Source organism: Esox lucius, chromosome 12 (genome assembly GCF_011004845.1).
Source record: "Esox lucius isolate fEsoLuc1 chromosome 12, fEsoLuc1.pri, whole genome shotgun sequence".
Classification (NCBI taxonomy): Eukaryota; Metazoa; Chordata; class Actinopteri; order Esociformes; family Esocidae; genus Esox; species Esox lucius.
In genome coordinates, this window is record NC_047580.1 from 9888511 (window position 1) to 9911862 (window position 23352).

The 23352-nt window shown below is 40.2% G+C and overlaps 1 protein-coding gene across 1 annotated transcript; it reads right to left on the reverse strand.

Annotated features, from left to right (window-relative positions):
• Positions 1 to 346: 346 nt before the first annotated feature.
• On the reverse strand, positions 347 to 22371 carry kctd6b (potassium channel tetramerization domain containing 6b). The gene is made up of 3 exons (XM_010875904.3): positions 22188 to 22371; positions 20111 to 20228; positions 347 to 1835 (listed from the first exon to the last, which is right to left on the reverse strand). Exons 2-3 carry the CDS (start codon positions 20135 to 20137, stop codon positions 1149 to 1151), a joined length of 714 nt encoding a protein of 237 aa, XP_010874206.1. The 5' UTR covers positions 20138 to 20228; positions 22188 to 22371; the 3' UTR covers positions 347 to 1148.
• Positions 22372 to 23352: the final 981 nt, after the last annotated feature.

A 23352-nucleotide genomic window follows, 5' to 3' on the forward strand; every position in this document is an offset into this window, starting at 1 on the left:
TTTTGGGTCATTGAGTAACTCCTTTAAAGCGTCCGTCTATCCCTGTTGGTCAGCTTCGACTTGGGACCACGGTTCCTCTTTGCCCAAAAAAATCTATTCATATTCAGCATTTGCTGTGATGATTAAAACTAGTCCCCTTAACACATTGAAAAATGTGGCCACCTGCAGTTTGGGCACTGACTATTTTGCCTCTATGGAACTCCCTTAGTTACCTCATGTTGATTTAAAAACGCAAATATCAGTGCAAGTCAACCTAATGTGACCTCTGCAGCTGTTTGGAATTGCAATTTAGTTATTACCATGGTGTGTTGCCACCCTGTAGAGCTTAAAATAAAACAAAAGAAAATACAAGAAATAACATATGGGTTTATTTTTTGACTGGACAGACCAACTACATCAATGACAACAAGAGCTCTAGAGACCTGACATAAAATACATGCTTTTAAAACATGCAATACTGAGTTTCCAACTGCGTCCAGTGCAGACATCTTAAACACATGCAATGAACACCAAGACAGACAACAATGTTAACATTCAGATGAGTTAGACATGATGTACCAAAGAATGGTTGATTATTCTGCATTATTTTTATTTTGAAACACAATGTGTCTATAATATTAGGGCATTAATCAGCCACTTTTTATTCACACCACCCTTCTATCGCAAAGGCTGAGAATAGCCATGAGTTTAATGTTAAACATTTTCTTCTACATAGGGATTTCTCATCCACATGGCAATGAAGTCTCATTACAAACAGATTAATCTCTTATGGACTATGGTGGATTCCTTTCTAGATGGGATGGAAGGTACAACAAGCAAAATTTGCTGTGGTGTTACGTTTTATTTTATAACTGGATAATTGAACAAATAAAAATGTTGAAAGTATTAACATCACATTTAGAAAGGGGAGGAGGCATTCAGCCTGTAATCTGTGAAGAGCAAGGTTGGAACTCCTTGTTCCAGCAGCACTCATTTTGGATGCACAACTTATTGAGCTGCTGCCAAATAACACAATACTAGTTTGCCAGCATCAGATTATTTACTCATTCTTTTAAACAATACCAGAATGCCAATATATTACCATCTTTGAAAGATAATGACGAAAACGGTATGATAATGACTCCATAGTCATACGTCTCACATAGTTGTCAGTCTTCTACTTTGCGAGCTGGCCTGCAGAATGTCCAGTGGTGCTCGACTGTATTCTCATTGGCTCGCTCGCTCATGTGATGCACTCGTGTGTTCCTAATAGTGAAGCCCTGCTTCATAATGTAGTCCATGAGGTGAACCCTAAGTGACACTTCCTGGTGGTAGTCACATGGTCCAAAAGTAAATGACACCTGGAAGTCTCTGGTGTCCATCATGTGTTTATTCCACTTGGTAAAGTTTTTACAGATGCCTTCCAGCAAGGCATGGACCTTAGTCGTTATAGTAAGCTGTGTGATAATCACAGCCACCGGGTTGGAATATTTGGAGAGCTTCCTCGTGCTGGACAGTTCCACCACCTGCTCAAAGATGTCCAGAGGATAGAGTGGCTTGGTGTCATTGAGGCAATGGATCAGTGGCTCAATCTGGTAGAAGTCTGCCTCCTTCCTCAGGAGGTCGGTCTCTGTGAAGTCCACAGGGAGGGTAAGCTCAGATGTACGCAGAAAGTTCAGTACATATCGGAACAGAGTCCCATCACGGTCGATGAAGTAGTTTCCCTGGGCGTCCCGTGTTGTAGGAAAATCCCCACGGAACATTGCCCCCAGCATGGAGTCTGGGTACCGCTGCAGGGTTGATAGGGAGGTGGTGTACACATGGCCCCCCACATTCAAGGTGACTGGGTTGGTCATCTACAGAGAGGGAGAAATAGACAAATAATACATCAACATTTTGATGAAAGACAGGAAAGTTCACATATTAAAACATGAACATAAGTTTGTGTGTTGAATTAACCCTAACATCTGGGAATGCATCATACGGAGGTAATTATTTTCCCCACTCAGGATTTAATTCACTCTGATACTGAGGAACATGCTTATTTCAGTTGCCACTGGCCCTTATACAATCAAACAATTCCAAAGAGATCCTTTACATCTCAGAATGTATAATAAACTTTGTTTTCACATACCATCATTTGAAAAAGAGAATAATGAATAAAAAATGAAAGAACATGGTTCACTTTATATTTACTCTGCCCATACCTTAGTGGGAACTCCACTCTTTTTTGCTAGTTCACATAAAACATCTTGATTCCACTTTGTATTAACAATGCTGGGTTTTAAAAGCAACATTCAACCATTGCACAATATTGTAAAAATGGAACATTTGCTCTACAAACTATAATACAATTACAGGAGATTAACAAAATAATGGAAACACCACATGGAAAAGGACTGTTACTTTGAAGTAACCAAATCACAATTACAATCACAGCTGCAGAGGTCGCATTAGGTTGATTGAAAAATCAGTACATGCAGCAGTACATGCAGCTATAAAAGAAGTCTGACTTTCAGTACTTTGTTTTTGTAGTTTTTAAACCTAGGAAGCAACTAACAGTTCCATACGGCCACAGTCAGTGGCTGAATTTCAGGACCATTAGTCAAAATGATTAAGTGTGTCAAGGGGAATAGTTTGAATAATTCCAGAATATGCCGAATATGAATTTCAAGGAAACAGTCTTAAAAATCATATCTGCTTCACCAGTACCAAATCCGGGACCTGTAACAGAGGGTCAACAGCCTCAAAAATCATGACAGCATATGCTGAACATGGACAAATTGCAGCAGCAAAGAGGAACAGTGGTCGCAAGTCAAAGCTGACCAACAGGGATAAATGGACAAGGGCTCAAGCACATCCTCGAAAATTACAACAGAATTGGATCAGCAACTCTGTGACCAAGTCTCAACAAAAACTGTATGGCATGAGCTTCACATAGCTGGAATTTCAGGGCTTCGGAAACCGCTTGTATCCAAGGGCAATGCACAAAGACACAATTTGGTCTAAAAAGAAAAGAACTCCTGAGCAATTGAAAAAAGTCATGTGGTCTGATAAGTCACCTTTCACCATATTTGCCACATCCGGACGTGTTTATGTTTGCAGAAAGCCAAAGGATACCTTCAGCCTACAAAGACTGCTGCCAACTGTTAAATATGGTTGGGGATTCATAATGGTATGTGCAGCCATTTCTAGGGAGTCACTGTGTCCGATGATTGCTTTGCATCGTTACATAACATCCAAGGAATGAGAGTCCACTTTACAGGGCTAGGCGCTTCCTCATCTCCCAAAGAACTAGAAGCGTTTCTTCTAGTGAAAACTGGTGCAATATCCCACTACACACTGTTCAGAACTTGTATGACAGTATTGGAGGATTGGAGGCAAAGGGTGGCCTTACTCCTTATTAGGTCCTTAATATTTATGTATACAGGTGTTTCCATCATTTTGTCCACAATCCATATTTAACAATATGTACAATTTCTTGTTAAGGCAGGAAAAACTGTGTTCCAGTAACCTAGTGCTCATTGTGGGAATATTGTAGATGAAATATGGTAAACGTTATGTTGACATTGCAATAAAAAATACAACTGAAACAGGGTCATCAGGTTCAGATGTTTTCAGTTCTCAAAATACTAATTCCTTTTCACAGGCATAACATCTTAGCATTTGAATAATATAATTAGTCTTTACTGCTCATCTACAACCCTGTTTTTTTAAGTAAAATGTAAATAAAAACAGAATGCAATGATGTGCAAATCACTGAAACCTTATATTCTATAGAAAAAAAATATCAAATGTAGAAACTGATGCATTTTATTATTTGTAAGAGTTTGGGGATCTCATCATCTACGGTACATAATATAATAAAAAGATTCAGTGAATCCAGAGAAATCTCTGTATGCAAGGGTCAAGGCTGAAAACAAATATTGGAAGGCCCTGATCTTCGGGCCCTCAGATGGCACTGCATTAAGACCAGACACGATTCTGTTCTGGAAATCAGGAACACTTCCCAAAAACCACTGTCTTTGAACACAGTACGTCGCAGCATCCACAAAGGCAAATTAAAACTCTACCATGCAAAGAAACCATATATAATCAAGATCCAGATCTGCCACCGCCTTCTCTGGCACATTTAAGACGGACTGAGGCGAAGTGCAAAACGGTCCTGTGGTAAGACAAATTAAAATGTGAAATTAATTTTGGGAATCATGGACACCGTGTAATCTGGAATAAAGAGGAAAGGGATCATTTACTTAACAGCGCACAGTTCAAAAGCCACCAACCGTGATGGTACGGGGGTGCATTAGTGCACATCGCATAGGTGACTTGCACATCTGTGAAGGCCCCAATAATGCTGAACAATATATACAGGTTTTGGAGCAACATATGCTGCATCCAGATGACCTCATTTTCAGGGAAGACAATGCCAAACCATATACTGCTTGTATTACAACTGCATGGCTCCGTAGTAAAAGAGTCTGGGTGCTAAACTGCAGTCCAGACCAGAGTTTGTGCTAGACTTATAATTTTTTTTAATGCCAATAGGGTCATTAAAATTCCGGCCATACAGAAAAGCTACATATGTTTTAAATAGACATATAATACTCTATATTTAAACAGCAATAAACCACAATCGCTATGATCCAGCAAATGTTTTTTATTTTATTTAAATGAGCCACACGAATGAACTCTTCACAATCTTTGCGAACTGAGCATACTAGGGCTGTCGCAGTATTACATAACTGTCTGATCGAAATAATTTGAGCCAGATTATTTTTAATAGACAACAATCTTTTTGCACAATATTTTGATTCCAAAATCATGTTTCCAATCTGAATAAGGGCTCTGGAGGCAAACGTTAGAAACTCAACAAATACCATGTGAATTATATCAGTTTCCATAAGATGTCAGAGCGTTCGACAGCTCTGCGGAAAGTCATAGGGGAAGATCATTTCTGTTCATGTATTAAATTAGAGACTCCTCGGATGATTATGTTTGTAAGCATGTGACGTGTCTCTCTATTTGCAAATAAATAAATGGTTAAATTGTGCCAAGAGAATTTTGTCCCTGTACTTCCTCCTTTAAGACTTCTGATCGATGGAATTGCCATCACAATAAAATAAATAAATAAAAACTCAAGCAGGTGTAAAATATTTTGACTAATATCGTAACTCGAAATGTCATTTGCAAACAAATTTCCTAATTAGATATGTATAAAAATGTATGGATATAAATATATGTTGTCTATTGCATATTAAACGCTGAAACATTTTCCTAGTAAGGAAGGCTATTTATTCATTTGGCATATTTCCCACCGGACATTTTGGCCAGTGATATAAAAGCCAACATTTGCCGGCTAATGTAAAACCTTGTCCAGACCTGCCATCCATTGAAAAACGTTTGGCGCATTATGAAACAAAAAATACGACAAAGGAGACCCCGAACTGTTGAGCAGCTGCAATACTGTATCAAGCAAGAATGGGAATACATTTCACTTTCAAAACTTTAGCAATTGGTCTCCTCAGTTCCCAAACGCTTACAAAGTATTGTTAAAAAAGATGATGCAACAAAATGGTACCGAATATGTTGCAGGCATCAAACTCAAAATGGGCATGTATTTTTCCAAAAACAATAAAATGCCTAAGTTTCAATATCAGATATGTTGTCTTTGTACTAATTTCAATTAAATATAGGGATATAATTTTTTGCATTTATGCAGAGTTGCAACGTTTCAGGAAAGTTTTACTTAAAGGGTGAACATTTGGAAAGCAACTATAGATGCAATGGCTGCAGGTTGTGAATGAGATGTTTGAGTATCACTAACTTCAGTGAGACAAAAATATTCAGCTACCCCTTTAAGGGCAGCCAGTTACCATGGTAATGGGGCCACTCAATGTGGTAAATAGGTCAATGGAACTCAAATGAAACAATGAAATGCCATGGAAACACGTGGGGGAGAGCGCCATCGGGGAGAGATCCCATATCTACTTATTGATCCCCAGCAAAATTAACCTACATTTAGATTAGTTTTTCAAAATATGTCAAGTTATTAATAAGTAAAATGCCTGGATGACTGCCAAACTCAAAATTCTGTATGTTCATGTCATTATAAATTAACACATTACAGACATAAATGACTTCAGCCATCCAACTGATATATGTTGGCTATGCTACCTTAGCTAGCAGCTGTACAAGATTAAACAACTTTCTTTCCATGTGACAATGTAAAAAACATAAATGTAAAAAAATTAGATTTTAGGAAAGTCTGTCTAAGTCCTATGCCTGCATGCTTCTAGCAACGTTTATTTGGGATTTAGTTACCTTGTGCAGCAACTCGGCATGGTGGCATTACGCATTATATGGGATTTATAGTTCTTTGTGTGATTAGTTAACATCTATTAGAAATGTCTAGCCAAACTGACGTCAATTGGTCACGTGAGAAATGTAACATTTATTGAATATCATATCAGTAGCCCATTAATTCTTGATAAAGCATTATATGAATAATTTTAAAGTGCAAAATAAAAGTTAGTGGCACTAGTCCCATCAGGGTTGTACGTTAGTAGGCCAGCAGTTGCAGAAAACAGATATATGCACACAATGCAGTTTTGCAGAGGTTTACATGGTTTTGCACATGTGCCAACTGATGCCCTAAACAGGAAGCAACCAAGCAGCCAACCAGAAGAGTAAGTTCTGCTGTATTTAACACTGGCTAAAAGATACATTCATACATCCTGTGAAACCAAACAGGCCCTGAAAATTAAGTATGTTAAGTGCATGATGATATGTAGTCAAAACCACTGTCATACTTGAAATATCATGGCTAATAGTGACTAAATTTATCATAACTAATAGTGACTCAATTTCATGGATTATGCACATACAAACAACATATTACATATTCAACCAAAATGTACTGTTTGTTGAAAGAAAAATCCCAGGCCGCATCTCTAAAAGAAACTAAAAAAGGCAGTGTTTTCTCAATCTAATTTTAAAACATAAAAGCCAAACAGGAAACTATGGCTAGTGCTTCCTCCCCATTATCATAATTCCTGTGTGCCACAAGAAATCCCTGCTTTTACAAATGCTGATGCTGCAGTCATTCTCGTGATATCAAGAAGAGGCAATGGCAACATCTTGTTTAAAGTGTCACTGAAGCCGGGCTGCAATCTCCCACGCATTTACCCTCTTCACATGCTAAATCTCTCTCAGGCATTAAAAAAGTACTGCTTTAATTTTCTATTTAATCTAGCGCATTAATGTATAAATTGTGCCTCAAATATCATGTTGAAATCAGAGTTCAAGTAATGAAAATGCATATATTCAAAAGTGAGTACAAAGTAATATCCTAGTGTTTGGATATCCCAGTGTTTGGATATCCCAGAGTAGTTGGAAGCACCCACACACTACCAAAAATACTGTCCTCCAAAATGTATCACTCAAAGAAAGAAACGTGTTAGAGAAGCCAAAAATCACTTTGAATGAGCTACAAAGGAGTTCAAGGCCTGGGAGTGGAGTAATGTTGCACCAGTCAACCATATCAAGAGCTCTGCGTAACACTAGCTTGTTTTCGAGGGTGGCAAGAAAGAAAAGTTACTCCACATGTACCATCTGAAGCCAAGAGTGACCCAGTTGTGTTGTGGAAAAAGGATTTGTGGTCACGAGGCCAATGTACAACATTTTTGGGCATTTTCTGGCACAATATCATATTGCAGGGATGCTTCTGATAGGCAGAGATTGGCCATCTTGATCAATTTGAAGGAAGTATGAGTAAGAGACATAAAGGACCATTTGACATGATCAGAAAGAAGGCGCTGTGAGTGCCTCCCAAGCCAGAAACAAGGCGCCAACATCTGACAGTATTTTTGAACAGAATATCTTGATTACGGATTGAATCTCTATCAATATATGCTTAAACCTAATTCGGGGGCCATGTGGTGTCAGGCATGCATGTGTGCTATTAAACTGAGAATATGACATTGCATGAGACTGAGGTGACCAGTGAAAAATAAGAGATGGATAGATAGGGACAGAGAGGAGGAACTCAAGGTTGTGCGACAACCATCTAACTTCATCTCCTCGACACACACAGAATGCCATTGTCCTCAAATGATTGATCGATCTGATGAAACCTACATGCAAGAACTGGGACAAATGAATTCAGGCCTCGCTAAAACACGAGATACCACTTCCCGAAAGAGAAAATAGTCCACGGTATTGCCATCTCCCAATTGGGAACATCAATGCCACTACAATGGTGAATGAGCTGTTACCATAACAACAGACTTTCACAGAAAAACTTCTGTTCCAGCCAGAGAACTAAATAACAAGCCAGAACACAAGTAAATATAGATTGCATTTTCACCACCAATCGAGGGTCATTGTGTATCGTAATATGACCACATGATAGGTAATTGTAGGAGCTACTGAGTAGTATGGTAGACTTAGCATTCAAAGGTTTGGGGTCACATAGAACAGTCTGTGTTTTTGAAAAAGCACTGTTTTATCCATTAAAATAACATCAAATTGATCAGAAATACAGTGTAGACATTGTTAGTGTTGTAAATGACTATTGGGGCTGGAAACGGCTGATTTTCAATGGAATATCTACAAAGACATATGAAGGCCCACTATCAGCCACCATGATCTCGTACAACATTGTGTACTACTCCCTTCACAACACAGTGCATACTGGCTCTAACCAGAATAGAGGAGTGGAAAGTCCCGGTGCACAACTGAGCAAGAGGGCCAAACCATCTCACACTGGCAATAAATAGAAACGTTTAAGATGAGCGAGAGAACAGACATTGGACCGGTGAAGATCTCTGCCTAAACGGTAGGGAGGCAACAGTAGAGTGGGCCCACAGTTCGATACATATCGTAGTTTGTGGGTCACGGTACAGGTACCAGAGTTTATGCTATACTTTTTTGACCCCAATATGCCAAAATTCCAGAATTCCGGCCATATAACTACCGGATATATGTTTTAAATACACATATAATAGCCTACATTCAAACAGCAATAAAACAAATGCTATGATCCTACAAATGTTTTTTTATTCAAATTAGTCAGCAGAATTAACTTGAACTGAGCATATAGGCAGATTATTTTTGAGGCAGATTATTTTTATAGACAATCTTTTTGCACAATCTTTTGATTCCAAAATCATGTTTCCAATCTGAATGGGAAAGGTATGAAAGGGATTTTGAGGCCAATGTTACGTCTCATACCATGTGAATAATGTCCGTTTCCAAAGGATGTCAGAATGTTTGATAGCTCTGCGGCATTTACTGAAACTCATTTGCTTTTAAATTTCAGTAAGTTTAAATCCAGTTTAGAATTGTTCTGCAATGCACCATAATGTAGAAAATTCCACAACATTATTATTTTATAAAAAATCTTGTTTCAGTTGCTGATTTGTCGCACAAACTGTGATCGACCAAAGGTGTAAGTCGGTTCCAACCAGATTTCGTAATTAGATAATGCACATTAAAATGTATGGATATAAATGCATGTTGTCCCATTGCAATTTTAAACGTTGAAACACGTTTTGCTACGTAATGAAGGCTATTTTAAATAACTAGGCTATTTAAAATAACTACGCTTTTCTGTGGTCTTGTTGGCCTCAGTTGGACCATTTGTAAAGCAGGGATGTCTTCCTGCCTTAAAAATATCAGAGTCGTATGCTGGATATTCTGTCCCCGTCATGCACTGCCTATCACACAATTACAAATAGATAAACACCTAAGGTAGTATTGAGATTCTTCAATGAAGACCCAGGAGAGGAAGAAAATATTTGTTATTTTTTACTTGTGGTTCTGAGCAACGTGTTCTTCAATACACCCTACAACACACAACTACAGAAATAAAGAAAATACAAACATTTTACAAACATTACAATTCCAATTAACAGTTGTATGCTGCAGGTAAGTACGGCCTAACTGATAATGATATACACACTAATGGTATTAAACAATGCTTCATTAAGCCATGCCAATTTAAATTCTCCCAAAAATATAAAAACATCTGGATCTGAAGTAATGAGTTATGACTGTACTTACAAGAAATGTTTCTCTGTGGATAAACAGAAAATGTTTTCCTCCTGCTTGCTTCCAGCTTGCCTGACTAAAATGGCTGGACTAACTTCCTACAGGTGAATTTTCCATGTGACTAAGGGCAGCCAATGAAATACCAATTTCAAAAAGTGACACAATGGGTGATAAAGAGTGACAAGTAAACCACAATCAATAATCAATGTAACCATAAGCAAATTAATGACGAATATATCCACTATCATGGATATAGAGTATGCAGCTTTTGAATCTCACGCCATGCTTAGTCACATGACCAAACATTCAGTAATGTCTTCTTGTAAGAGCGAGCGACAGATCATATAGGTCACACAATATTAGGCTATTTAATAGGCTATTAATTCTATTTATTATTTTGGCATATTTCCCACCGGACATTTTGGCCATTGATATTTTCATCTGCTGGACAAGTGCACCTGACACCGGCGAAAAGCTGGCATTTGCCGGCTAACCTAAACCCAGAATGGGAGGGTATCGGTACGAATGACACATCATGTTAGAAGTGTTTCCAGTAGAGTAGGCGACAGTGGCAAAGCAATCCTTGCAGACTGTACTTTAAGGTCTTTTTACCTGTGTCATCACATTGAATGCTGAATCCAAAATCTTTCCACACAGCGGATTTGAAAGACAGCGAAGCCTCTTCAAATTTGCTTCTCTGTCTCACTAGCGCTCGCCATTGGCATGTTGGAGCGGAAAGAATATTTGTTTTTAGTTTCCCCTCTCTTCGCTTCCTCCTGAGATGCCACTGCAAATTTTCCATTGTTTTTTTTTTTAAGGTGGAGACTGTTGCGGTCACTGTGATTGCCACATTTCAAGACATTGCTGTGGAGTAAAGTTTGTCAGCCCTCAGGAGTAAAGTTTGTCAGCCCTTTACTCTTTCACACAGATTCACACATTAGTAAACATTTAGAAATATTGTGAAAGGCCATTTTGCATTTCCTAAGGGCCATCAGTAGAGTAGGGCAGGCCTTTGCTCAATAAGCAACAAATTAAACAAGGTAACTAAACGCCTTCCAAATCAGTTTAGTAGTACTAGGGTCTGGCTCTAGGACCATGAGGACTATCTCAGAGTAAGGCACATGGAGCGCCCAGGAGAACAGCACAACTTTTCTCCCAAAACAGTGCAGACTGCAGAGATGACTAGGATAGTAGGTAGGATCTACTGCTGTTTAACGCTAGGGCGTAACACAAACATTCCTGTATGTTTTAAACAGCAACTAACAGAATGGTTACCAAACTTTTCCACTCAGCCATCCCTTTTATAATGTGACAACAAGTATGCAGGCTCTGACTGGAGAGAAATTGGCTTGCTTAAGCTTATTTGACATTTATTCTCCTTTTTTATATAATTGACATGGTATAATATCAAACATGTTTTAGATATGTATTAAATAAACTTCAACATTAAATTAGCTGCCACCTGTGCTTCGACCAAACATTGGGTAATATGGTTGAATGCATATAGACCTATTTGTAATTCCCTTACAACCATGATACAAAAGATGTTGGGACGCTGCGTAAAATGCTAATAAAAACAGAATGCAATGATGTGCTAATTATTTATTTCAATATTTAATTGAAAATAGTACAAAGAAAACATAACCAAAGTTGGGTTAGGATTAGTTTTTGCATGCCCATTTTGAATGTGATGCCAGCAACACATTTCAGAAAATTTGGGACAGGGCCATGTTCACCTCTGTGTTGAATCACCTCTTCTTTGAACAATACAAATGTTTGGGAACTGAGGAGACCAGTTGCTGTAGTTTTGAAAGTGAAATGTTTTCCCATTCTTGCCTGATAAAGGATTGCAGTTGCTCAACAGTTCAGGGTCTCCTGTCAAATGTTTTCAATGGGGGACAGGTCTGGACTGCAGCAGCCCAGCTTAGCACCTGGACTCTTACTACAGAGCCATGCTGTTGTAATATGTGCAAAATGTGGTTTGGCAATGTCTTGCTGAAAAAAGCAAGACACTTCGCCACAGTCCATCTTAAATGAGCTTGGACCCAGAAAAGGCAGCGACATATTTTTAACTTGCATTTGTAGATGCAGCGACATACTGTGTTCACAGATAATGGTTTTCGGAAGTATTCATGAGCCCCTTGCATTAATGCCCACTACAGAATCGTGTCTGTTTTTAATGCAGTGCCGTCGGAGAGCCCAAAGATTACTGTTAGCTGTCCTATATGGCCAGAACGCTGTAATTTTAACAGCCATATTATCAGTCAAAAATAAGGTTCAGCGTAAACTCTGGTGCAAGCAGCTATGAACTAGCAATCTTAATATTAATTTCAAGAAAAGTAATATATTTAAAAGTTTATACTCCAGTTAGTGTTTTTATACATACAAGTATTTGATACACTGCCGATTTTGCAGGTTTTCCTACTTACAAAGCATGTAGAGGTCTGTAATTTTTATCACAGGTACACTTCAAGAGACGGAATCTAAAACAAAAATCCAGAAAATCACATTGTATAATTAATTTGCATTTTACTGCATGACATAAGTATTTGATCACCTACCAACCAGTAAGAATTCCGTCTCTCACAGACCTGTTAGTTTTTCTTTAAGAAGCCCTCCTGTTCTCCACTCATTACCTGTATTAACTGCACCTGTTTGAACTCGTTACTGGTATAAAAGACACCTGTCCACACACTCAATCAAACAGACTCCAACCTCTCCACAATGGCCAAGACCAGAGAGATGTGTAAGGACATCATGGATAAAATTGTAGACCTGCACAAGGCTGGGATGGGCTACAAAACAATAGGCAAGCAGCTTGGTGAGAAGGCAACAACTGTTGGCGCAATTATTAGAAAATGGAAGAAGTTCATGATGACGGTCAATCTCACTCGGTCTGGGGCTCCATGCAAGATCTCACCTCGTGGGGCATCAATGATCATGAGGAAGGTGAGGGATCAGCCCAGAACTACACAGCAGGACCTGGTCAATGACCTGAAGAGAGCTGGGACCACAGTCTCAAAGAAAACTATTAATAACACACTACGCCGTCATGGATTAAAATCCTGCAGCGCACGCAAGGTCCCCCTGCTCAAGCCAGCGCATGTCCAGGCCCGTCTGAAGTTTGCCAATGACCACCTGGATGATCCAGAGAAGGAATGGGAGACGGTCATGTGGTCTGATGAGACAAAAAACTCCACTCGCCGTGTTTGGAGGAAGAAGGATGAGTACAACCCCAATAACACCATCCCAACCGTGAAGCATGGAGGTGGAAACATTATTCTTTGGGGATGCTTTTCTGCAAAGGGGACAGGACGACTGCACCGTATTGAGGGGAGGATGGATGGGGCCAAGTATCGCGAGATCTTGGCCAACAACCTCCTTCCCTCAGTAAGAGCATTGAAGATGGGTCGTGGCTGGGTCTTCCAGCATGACAACGCCCCAAAACACACTGCCAGGGCAACTAAGGAGTGACTCCGTAAGAAGCATCTCAAGGTTCTGGAGTGGCCTAACCGGTCTAAAGACCTGAACCCAACATAAAATCTTTGGAGGGAGCTGAAAGTCTGTATTGCCCAGCGACAGCCCCGAAACATGAAGGATCTGGAGAAGGTCTGTATGGAGGAGTGGGTCAAAATCCCTGCTGCAGTGTGTGCAAACCTGGTCAAGAACTACAGGAAACGTATGATCTCTGTAATTGCAAACAAAGGTTTCTGTACCAAATATTAAGTTCTGCTTTTCTGATGTATCAACTACTTATGTCATGCAATAAAATGCAAATTAATTACTTTAAAATCATACAATGTGATTTTCTGGATTTTTGTTTTAGATTCTGTCCCTCACAGTGGAAGAGTACCTATGATAAATATTACAGACTTCTACATGCTTTGTAAGTGGGAAAACCTGCAAAATCTGCAGTGTATCAAATACTTGTTCTCCCCACTGTATATGCCTAACATTACCTGGCAGGAAAGAGGCAGAATATTTATAGTGAGATGAGGGATGGAATGGAACGGAGATAATCTTCTCAGGAGAGAGGAAAGCAGATATGGATAAGACAAAATGGAGAGGAGTGAGGGACTACTGGTAATCTGGAGTGTTTTGAAAGTGTCCTGACATGGACATATTGGTTATATAACACACCACACTGGAAGTGAAGCTACCTTTACTTGGGCATAGACCTACTTGTTTTAGTCTGTACTACTCTACAGCAGAATGCACAGGTTTGTATTGCTAACTCAGGGCCCTTCAAAATCAGTTTTAAGCTTTGGCCAATTCAGTTTCATTCTTTTCAGAATTTCATTTTTTCCATTGAATTTTTCTGTGATTACGTTTTATACACAAACAACAGAAAAATAAATAAAGTGCTTTCAGAAAAAGTATTAGTACAAAACAATGTAACTAGTAATCTTACTTAAATTATTTTTGAAGGTGGAGCTGGCGGAACAAGCTCTCATTTTCAAACTCTCTTCAGTATTTCATACAATAAATTCACTGCGGCACTGAATAGTTTGTCCGCAACAAAAGGATCACTTGTACATTACGGGGGAAGGGAGAATGTAATGTGGTTGGATTTATAAGACAATCCCTTTCCAAATTTTATGACAACAAGTAGATTAACAACAATAATTACAACAAAATAGAATTTTTTACATTGGTAATGTCCTCTAAATTAATTTACTTAAACTCTAACCATTTCTCAGTGCTCCACCTTATATTCTTCTTTAAAAGTATTACTGAAAATGTCGCTGAGCCCAACCTATCGTGTACACTGCCCGCTCAGGCATGGCGTATCTTCCTAATGTATGCCAGTGACAACCAGTATAGGGGAAACCTCAGTCTCTGCAAATATTAATAAGTATTTTGTATCTGCGTGACTCCACCACTAAAAACGTATTACTACGATGCCAAGTCAATGATTTGTCAATGTTAAAATAGCAATTGACTTTAACGTTATGCTCACCCGTGATCTCAACGATCTCTGAAACCTTCCATGCATCAATTTTTTCTCTGTGTGAAGCCAGAGAAGAATAAATAATGGGGAAACCGGACACCTTAATTATAAGTTTCTCTCTCGTCAATGTTTTTTAGCTAGCGAGTGTGTTTTTAGCCAGCGAGTACAAAAAAGGGACTTCAAGATACACAGAACATCTACCATGCCATTGGTAGTCGCTGAACTTTCTCTTCCATCGGTGCAAACCATAATAGCGGATAATATAAAAATGTAAAACGATTTTCCCAAAAATGTATGTACGTTTCACGTACCATGATGAACAGAAGCTTGTTAATAGGTTACAACAAAATGTAAGCGGAGCCGGCTAAGAAGAACGATTGTCTCTTAGTGAGTGAGTGAGGTTCTGGAGTGGCCATCACAGTCTCCTGACCTTAATATCATCAAGCCACTCTGGGTAGATCTCAAATGTGGGGTTCATGCAAGACGACCAAAGACTTTGCATGACCTGGAGGCATTTTGCCAAGAAAAATGGGCAGCTATACCACCTGCAAGAATTCAGGGCCTCATAGACAACTATTACAAAAGACTGCACACTGTCATTGATGCTAAAGGGGGCAATACTCAGTAATAAGAATTATGGGTATGCAGACCTGGTCAGTTCATTTTTTGCCGGACCACGTAAGCGGAGCCGGCCAAGAAGAGCGAATGTCTCTTACTGAGTGAGTGAGTGAGTGAGTACCCCTTGTTAAATAGCATAGTGGTAACAGAAGCGGACTTGTGAACTATAGGTCCCCGAGTTTGTATCTCCTTGCAGGCGAAGTACGCATTATGAATTATTACGTATAGATGAGAACTTCGCTGGCTAAAACCATTAGTATCTACATTATAGTAAGCCTGAAATAAACCTGTTTACAGTTATATTGAGACCGTTTCTGGAGCAAACCTGAATAGCAGATCATCAACTTGTGCATTCCACTTTTTTTTTTTATCCTAATGTTCTTTAGCATTGATTGTACCGTGCCATAATTGCACACATCATAAAATTATCACACTCATGGTTAGTATAGCCTAGCTAGCCTAAGGTAATTTTTTGTTGCTGTGAAAATGAACAAATAGTAGCATATTTATACCAAATGCAGTGCTTTTGGCATGCACATAACTGGATGTTCATCTCTAGTCCATTGCAGGGCTCTGGGTTGTTTGTGTCGACACAGGGCTCATACCACAAAAATTACTGGTGGTCCAGTATGACCTCCTCTGCTACAAAAAATTAAATAATTCTTTATAAAGGTTATTTTATTTAACTGTAAGGTGCTCATTGCAGCATATCAAGCTGAGCATCTAGCTGTGCGTTCAGGCCAAGATGTTCAAGGCTGACCCTGGACAATATTGATTGCAGGTGTTCCACTCAAAATACATACTGTACAAGTCCTAACACACATTTCACATTTGTTGGATATCGCCAACAAATGACAATCCTCAATGGATTCTAGCAACTGCTGAAACGTGTAATGCCAATGTGTAGTGGTTAAAGACAGTGCCTCTCATGTGGAAAACCTAAGTTTGAATCTATTGAGAGCAACGACATTTACTAATCATTTCTGGTAGATTCCACCAGTTTCTCGTCTTTTCACTTGATGAAAAAGTTACTTATCGTCGCCTTTATTGATAGTTATTGTATAAATGTCATTCACAAATGAAAGAAAAAAAGTATGTGGTATTGCCATGAAATGAAATAGCTTTGACAGACTCGCTAGCAATTGCTCAATTCTTATGACTATTTCAGTTAGTTAGTAGATACCAGTAAAGCTTATTACTGGCTAATACGATGTCAAAACAGCCAGTGGCAAATGCCATACATAGACTCCATTTGTGGTGGAGGTAAACTTAGTAAGAAACATTAGTCAGTTTAACTGTATCAATGTCATTCACGAATGGCCAATTAACTATTAAAACAACCAGTGGCAAAAGAGGATTTGTTCTGTGATGTAGTGGTTAACAACACAGCGTTACACGTGGGCGACCCGGGTTTGAATCTCGAGATGGCAACACTTTCTATTGCGGGCCGGCTGAACTAGGCTTGCCACTTGTTACATACACTATACTAATACTTGTACATTTTCTGCCCTCTTCAATTTGCACTTCTGGTTAGATGCTAACTGCATTTCATTGTACTGTACACGTACTGTTCAATGACAAAGTTTAATCTAATCTACAGTGATTATATGAAAAAACAGAATCACAAAATTTTTTTATGGATATCATGGAATTTGGAAAGAAATAAAACAGACTTGGCCAAAAACAAAAGTGTATTCTATAGGGCCCTATACACCCCTAGCTTCAATAGCTGGTGTTGCCCCCTTTTGTGGAAATTACATCATATAGCCATTTCTTGTAACAAAGTGTCTCGCAGGTGGATTTTCCATTTCAAGTCAGTATATTTGATTAGGTTCATTGATGTGTGATCTGACCCCTCCATGAACTGCCACCTTAAAGTGGTGGAGGGGTTTGAGTACCCGAGTGACCCTAGGAGCTATGTTGTCTGGGGCTATATGCCCCTGGTAGGGTCTCCCAAGGCAAACAGGTCCTAGGCAGCGGCTCAGACTAAGAGCGGTTCAAAACCCTTTAATGATGAGAAACATTTTGAGGACCGTGACGTCGCCCGGTATGGACCAGCTCTATACCCTCTACAGGGTGATGGAGGGTTCATGGGAGTTTGCCCAACCAGTCCACATGTGTTTTGTGGATTTGGAGAAGGTATTCGACTGTGTCCCTCGCGGCATCTTGTGGAGGGTGCTTCGGGAATATGGGGTCCTGGGTCCTTTGCTAAGGGCTGTCAGGTCCCTGTACGACCGAAGCAGGAGCTTGGTCCGCATTGCCGGCAGTAAGTCAGACTTGTTCCCAGTGCATGTTGGACTCCGGCAGGGCTGCCCATTGTCACCGGTTCTGTTCGTAATTTTTATGGACAGAATTTCTAGGCGCAGCCAGGGGCCGGAGGGTGTCAGGTTTGGGGACCACACTATTTCGTCTCTGCTCTTTGCGGATGATGTTGTCATGTTGGCCCCTTCAAACCAGGACCTTCAGCATGCACTGGGACGGTTTGCAGCCGAGTGTGAAGCAGTGGGGATGAAAATCTGTACCTCCAAAAACCCGAGGCCATGGTCCTCAGTCGGAAAAGGGTGGATTGCCCACTTCAGGTTGGTGGAGAGTGCCTGCCTCAAGTGGAGGAGTTTAAGTATCTAGGGGTCTTGTTCACGAGTGAGGGAAGGATGGAACAGGAGATTGACAGATGGATCGGTGCAGCTTCTGCAGTAATACGGTCAATGTATCGGTCTGTCTTGGTGAAGAAAGAGCTGAGCCGCAAGGCGAAGCTCTCGATTTACTGGTCAATCTACGTTCCTACTCTCACCTATGGTCATGAGCTTTGGGTCATGACCGAAAGGACAAGATCCCGGATACAGGCGGCCAAAATGAGCTTTCTCCGCAGGGTGGCTGGGCGAAAAGCTCGGTCACCCGGGAGGAGCTCAGAGTAGAGCCACTGCTCCTCCACATCGAGAGGGGTCAGCTGAGGTGGCTTGGGCATCTGTTATGGATGCCTCCTGGACGCCTTCCTGGGAAGGTGTTCCGGGCCCGTCCCACCGGGAGGAGACCCCGGGGAAGACCTAGGACACGCTGGAGGGACTATGTCTCCCGGCTGGCCTGGGAATGCCTAGGTGTCCCCCCGGAAGAGCTGGAGGAAGTGTCTAGGGAGAGGGAAGTCTGGGCATCCGGCCCCGGATAAGCGGAAGAAGATGGATGGATGTGATCTGAGGTCTCCCTGCTCAATCATGTACAGGTGCTGGTCAGAAAATTAGAATATCATCAAAAAGTAGATTTATTTCAGTAATTCCATTCAAAAAGTGAAACTTGTATATTATACTCGTTCATTACACACAGACTCATATTTCAAATGTTTATTTCATTTAATTGTGATGATTATAACTGACAACTAATGAAAATCACATTAGAAAATCCATAAAGTTGGTCAGCAGCAGGGAGCATGAAGTGCTCTAAAACTTCCTGGTAGACGGCTCCGTTGACCTTGGACCTCAGAAAACACAGTGGACCAACACCAGCATATGACATGGCACCCCAATCCATCACTGACTGTGGAAACTTTACACTGGACTTCAAGCAATGTGGATTCTGTGCATCTCCTCTCTTCCTCCAGACTCGGGGACCTTGATTTCCAAAGGAAATGCTAAATTTACTTTGATCAGAGAACATAACTCAGCAGCAGTCCAGTCCTTTTTGTCTTTAGCCCAGTGGAGAAGCTTCTGACGCTGTGTCTTGTTCAAGAGTTGCTTGACACTAAGAATGCGACAGCTGAAACCCATGTCTTGCATACGTCTGTGCGTGGTGGTTCTTGAAGCACTGACTCCAGCTGCAGTCCACTCTTTGTGAATCACCCCCACATTTTTGAATGGGTTTTGTTTCACAATCCTCTCCAGGGTGCGGTTATCCCTATTGTTTGTACACTTTTTTCTACCACATCTTTTCCTTCCCTTCACCTCTCTATTAATGTGCTTGGACACAGAGCTCTGTGAACAGCCAGCCTCTTTAGCTATGACCTTTCGTGTCTTGCCCTCCTTGTGCAAGGTGTCAATGGTCGTCTTTTGGACAGCTGTCAAGTCAGCAGTCTTCCCCATGATTGTGTTGCCTACAGAACTAGACTGAGAGACCATTTAAAGGCCTTTGCAGGTGTTTTGGGTTAATTAGCTGATTAGAGTGTGGCACCAGGTGTCTTCAATATTGAACCTTTTCACAATATTCAAATTTTCTGAGATACTGAATTTGGGGTTTTCATTAGTTGTCAGTTATAATCATCAAAATTAAAAGAAATAAATACTTGAAATATATCAGTCTGTGTCTTTTTGAATGGAATTACTGAAATAAATCAACTTCATGATGATGTTCTAATTTTATGACCAGCACCTGTACATGCCTTATTACTTAACTTATGTTATGAACCAACGTCAACATTGCTCATATTCCCTAATACAATCAAGGCTAACCCACCTCTGAAGTAATAACACTCCCTCAGTGTACGCACAACTCTCTGGGCTTTGGGACAGAAATGAGATAACTTACCCTATGGCCCCAGTCTCCATTCTCCATTTGTAAATAGTGAAGCCCACCTCAATGTCAGGTCTAGAAAGGCTGCTAATAAGCAGATACTTGGTGCAATTGGACTTGTCTTCAATATCTCCTGCAAAATCAAGTGACAAAGTAAGGTATTCATATTGACACTGGTGTGTGTTTAACCACATGATGCGGTTTGGTGTGGTTATAAACATAATCGAGCTCCAAAATGCAATGGCACTGAACCAAAAGGTATTTTTCTGAGTATATTAATATGATCTGTTACCAGACCATACAGACATTATCATGGAAATGTGCCTGCTACTATTAATCATCTTGAGGTTGTTTTAGTTCCTCAACATGTTCTCATTGTGGTCTCAAGTTGACGGAAAAAAATAGCAGGATATTCTAGCTACATTTGAGTCAACAACTGGCAGAATATTGAAAACACTTACATGTGTTACACTACTGTTCAAAAGTTTGGATTTCCTTAGAAATGTCCATGTTTCAAAAAGAACAGCATATTTTTTTCTATTAAAATAATATTGTTAATGTTGTAAATGACTATTGTAGCTAAAAACGGCAGATTTTCAATGTAATATTGTATATATTGTTTGCTAATCCAACTTTATAATTTTAAATGGCTCATGTGATCATTAGAAAACACTTCTGCAATTATGTTAGCATTAATGAAAACTGGTCTTCTTTAGACTAGTTCAGTATCCTCAGCATCTGCATTTGTGGCTTTGATTACAGGCTCAAAATGACCAGAAACAAATATCTTTCTTCTGAAACTCATCATTCTATTCTTGTTCTGAGAAATGAAGGCTATTCCATGCACAAAATTGCCAAGAAACTGAAGAGCTCGTAAAACGTTTTGTACTAGTCCCTTCACAGAACAGCAGAAACTAGCTCTAACCAGAATCGAAAGAGGAGTGGGATGCCCCAGTGCACAACTGATAGAGAGGACAAATACATTACAGTGTCTAATTTGAGAAACAGACGCCTCACAGGTCCTCAACTGGTAGCTTCATTAAATAGTACTCGCAAAACACCTCTCAATGTCAACAGTGAAGATGCTACTCTGGGATGCTGGCCTTTTCCCCCAATCTTCCTCTGTCCAGTCCATCTTAATCTTGAATTTTTATTGGCCAGTCTGAGATGTGTCTTTTTTCTTGCAACTCTGCCTAGAAAGCCTGCATCCTGGAGTCGCTACAATAGTCATTTACAACATTAAAAATGTCTAGTACACTGCATTTCTGATCAAACTGAAGTGATTTTAAATGGACATAACATTTGCTTTTCTTTCGAAAACAAGGACATTTCTAAGTGACCCCAAACTTTGGAACGATAGCATATGTTAGTCCTGTACAACTGCAGGAGGGGGCTGCAGTTCATACGGTATAAATAAAAAGCTATTAAATACACAGATGTTCCCTTATTTCGGGGCACTCAACCTTGCCCAAAAACCTGTGATGACTTGTACCACTGGTCAAAACAACGTCTGTAGATTGTTTCATTAACTGGACTCCGGGTTTTTGGATATATTGATTATCTTTAAACGAAAAGGTTCGTGGTTGTATTCAATACGTTTTTATAACAAACACTATGAATTACACTTCCGCAGATGGGCAGGAAAAGAACCGCCGGTAGAATGTTGCGATTGCTAGACTTCAGAACGTAGCTAAGTTGGGACAAGGTCTGTGCTAGTTTTACTAAGCTGGCTAGCGTTGTAGTTTGCTAATGTGAACACATAGGATATAGCGACACACGTATTTACGAGTAACTTTGTGATGATGGCAAATGTGGCTGCAATATGCACGGGCATGACACCGGACATAGAGACGTATAAAGTGCATAACTGTGGCGAGTTAACAGTCGATACTGTATTAAGCAGTTGTTAAATGTTTGAAAGGAACATTGCACAAGCTCGTGGTTTAACCAAACAACTTCGTTGTCATTTATGTTAGCATATTAGCTAGCTAGTTAGCGCGCTAGCTAGCGTGCAGGAATTAGAGCTACTTAGCTTCGGTTTTTCATTGAGGTTGAGAACCCAAATTAACAATCGTTTTGAGTAAAATGTTACCTTTATTATTTAATTCATTGTCCCATTTATCCGCTTGTGGAGTTTCTTTTAAATTACTACTGATAAATAGCCTGGTTGGTTTCTTGTTCGGTTGTTAGTAGCTGGATGCAAGGTAATGAGTGGTGCCTCTGGCAGCAGGAAAGACAAATGCAGGAAAGCTAGCTAGCCTACTATGCAGATGGACAACCAAATTCATGTGCGGGGTTGAATGTTATGTACTAGAACTATAAATTGTTTGTTTGTTTAACATGAATGCATTGGTTTAAAAAAGTCAAAACACAAAACGACTTTCATAACCACACATAATTGAAGTAATGTCAAAAAGAGATGAAATGCTTAGCTGTAGGGAGAGTTGGATACATTAAAACAAAGCAAATGGTAAATAAAATACAATGCTAAAATGCACACATCCGGTCTCGATTAATGAAATATATTAAAGATCAAAATATATTTGTGTAAGTTGTTGAAAACTTGTTTGAATTTCATCACGTCAACTCATAATGTGACTCAGTATTGTGTATGGCCCCCCCTGCCTATATGAGACCGCGGATGGTATCCTGCGGAATCTCATCCCAGACCTGGATCAGGGCATCCGTGAGTTCCTGGACAGTCTGTGGCGCTATACTTGGAGGTGTCGGATGCACCGATACATATCATCCCAGTGGTTCTCAATTGGATTCAGGTCTGGAGAATGTGACTGGGAATGGCCAGTCAATGGCATCATTGCCTTCTTCATCCAGGAACTGCCTACACACTCTGGCCACATGAGGCCGGGCGTTGTCCTGCACCAGCGACCCAGGGCCCACTGCACCAGTGTAAGGTCTGACGATGGGTCAGATTATTTCATTCTGTAGCAGTCAGGGTACCGTTGTAAGCACATCTCCCACTAGAGGACATCGGGCCCTCATGCCACCCTCATGGAGTCTGTTTCTGACAGTTTGGTCAGAAACATGCAAACCAGTAGCCCACTGGAGGTCATTTTGAAGGGCTCTGTCTGTGCTCCTCCTGTTCTTCCTCGCACAAAGGAGCAGTTACCGGTCCTGCTGCTGGGTTGATGCCCTTCTACGGCCCTGTCCAGCTCTCCTCATGTAACTACACGTCTCCTGGTTACTCCTCCATGCTCTTTAAACTGTATAGGGAGACACAGCAAACCTTCTTGCAATGA

Bases quoted from the DNA above. Each gene is read 5' to 3' on its own strand.
- kctd6b (XM_010875904.3), bottom strand. From the start codon at position 20,137: ATGGAGAATGGAGACTGGGGCCATAGG. The intron at 1,836-20,110 runs GTAAGTTATCTC...CCCTCTCTGTAG, and splicing joins ATGGAGACTGGGGCCATAGG to ATGACCAACCCAGTCACCTT.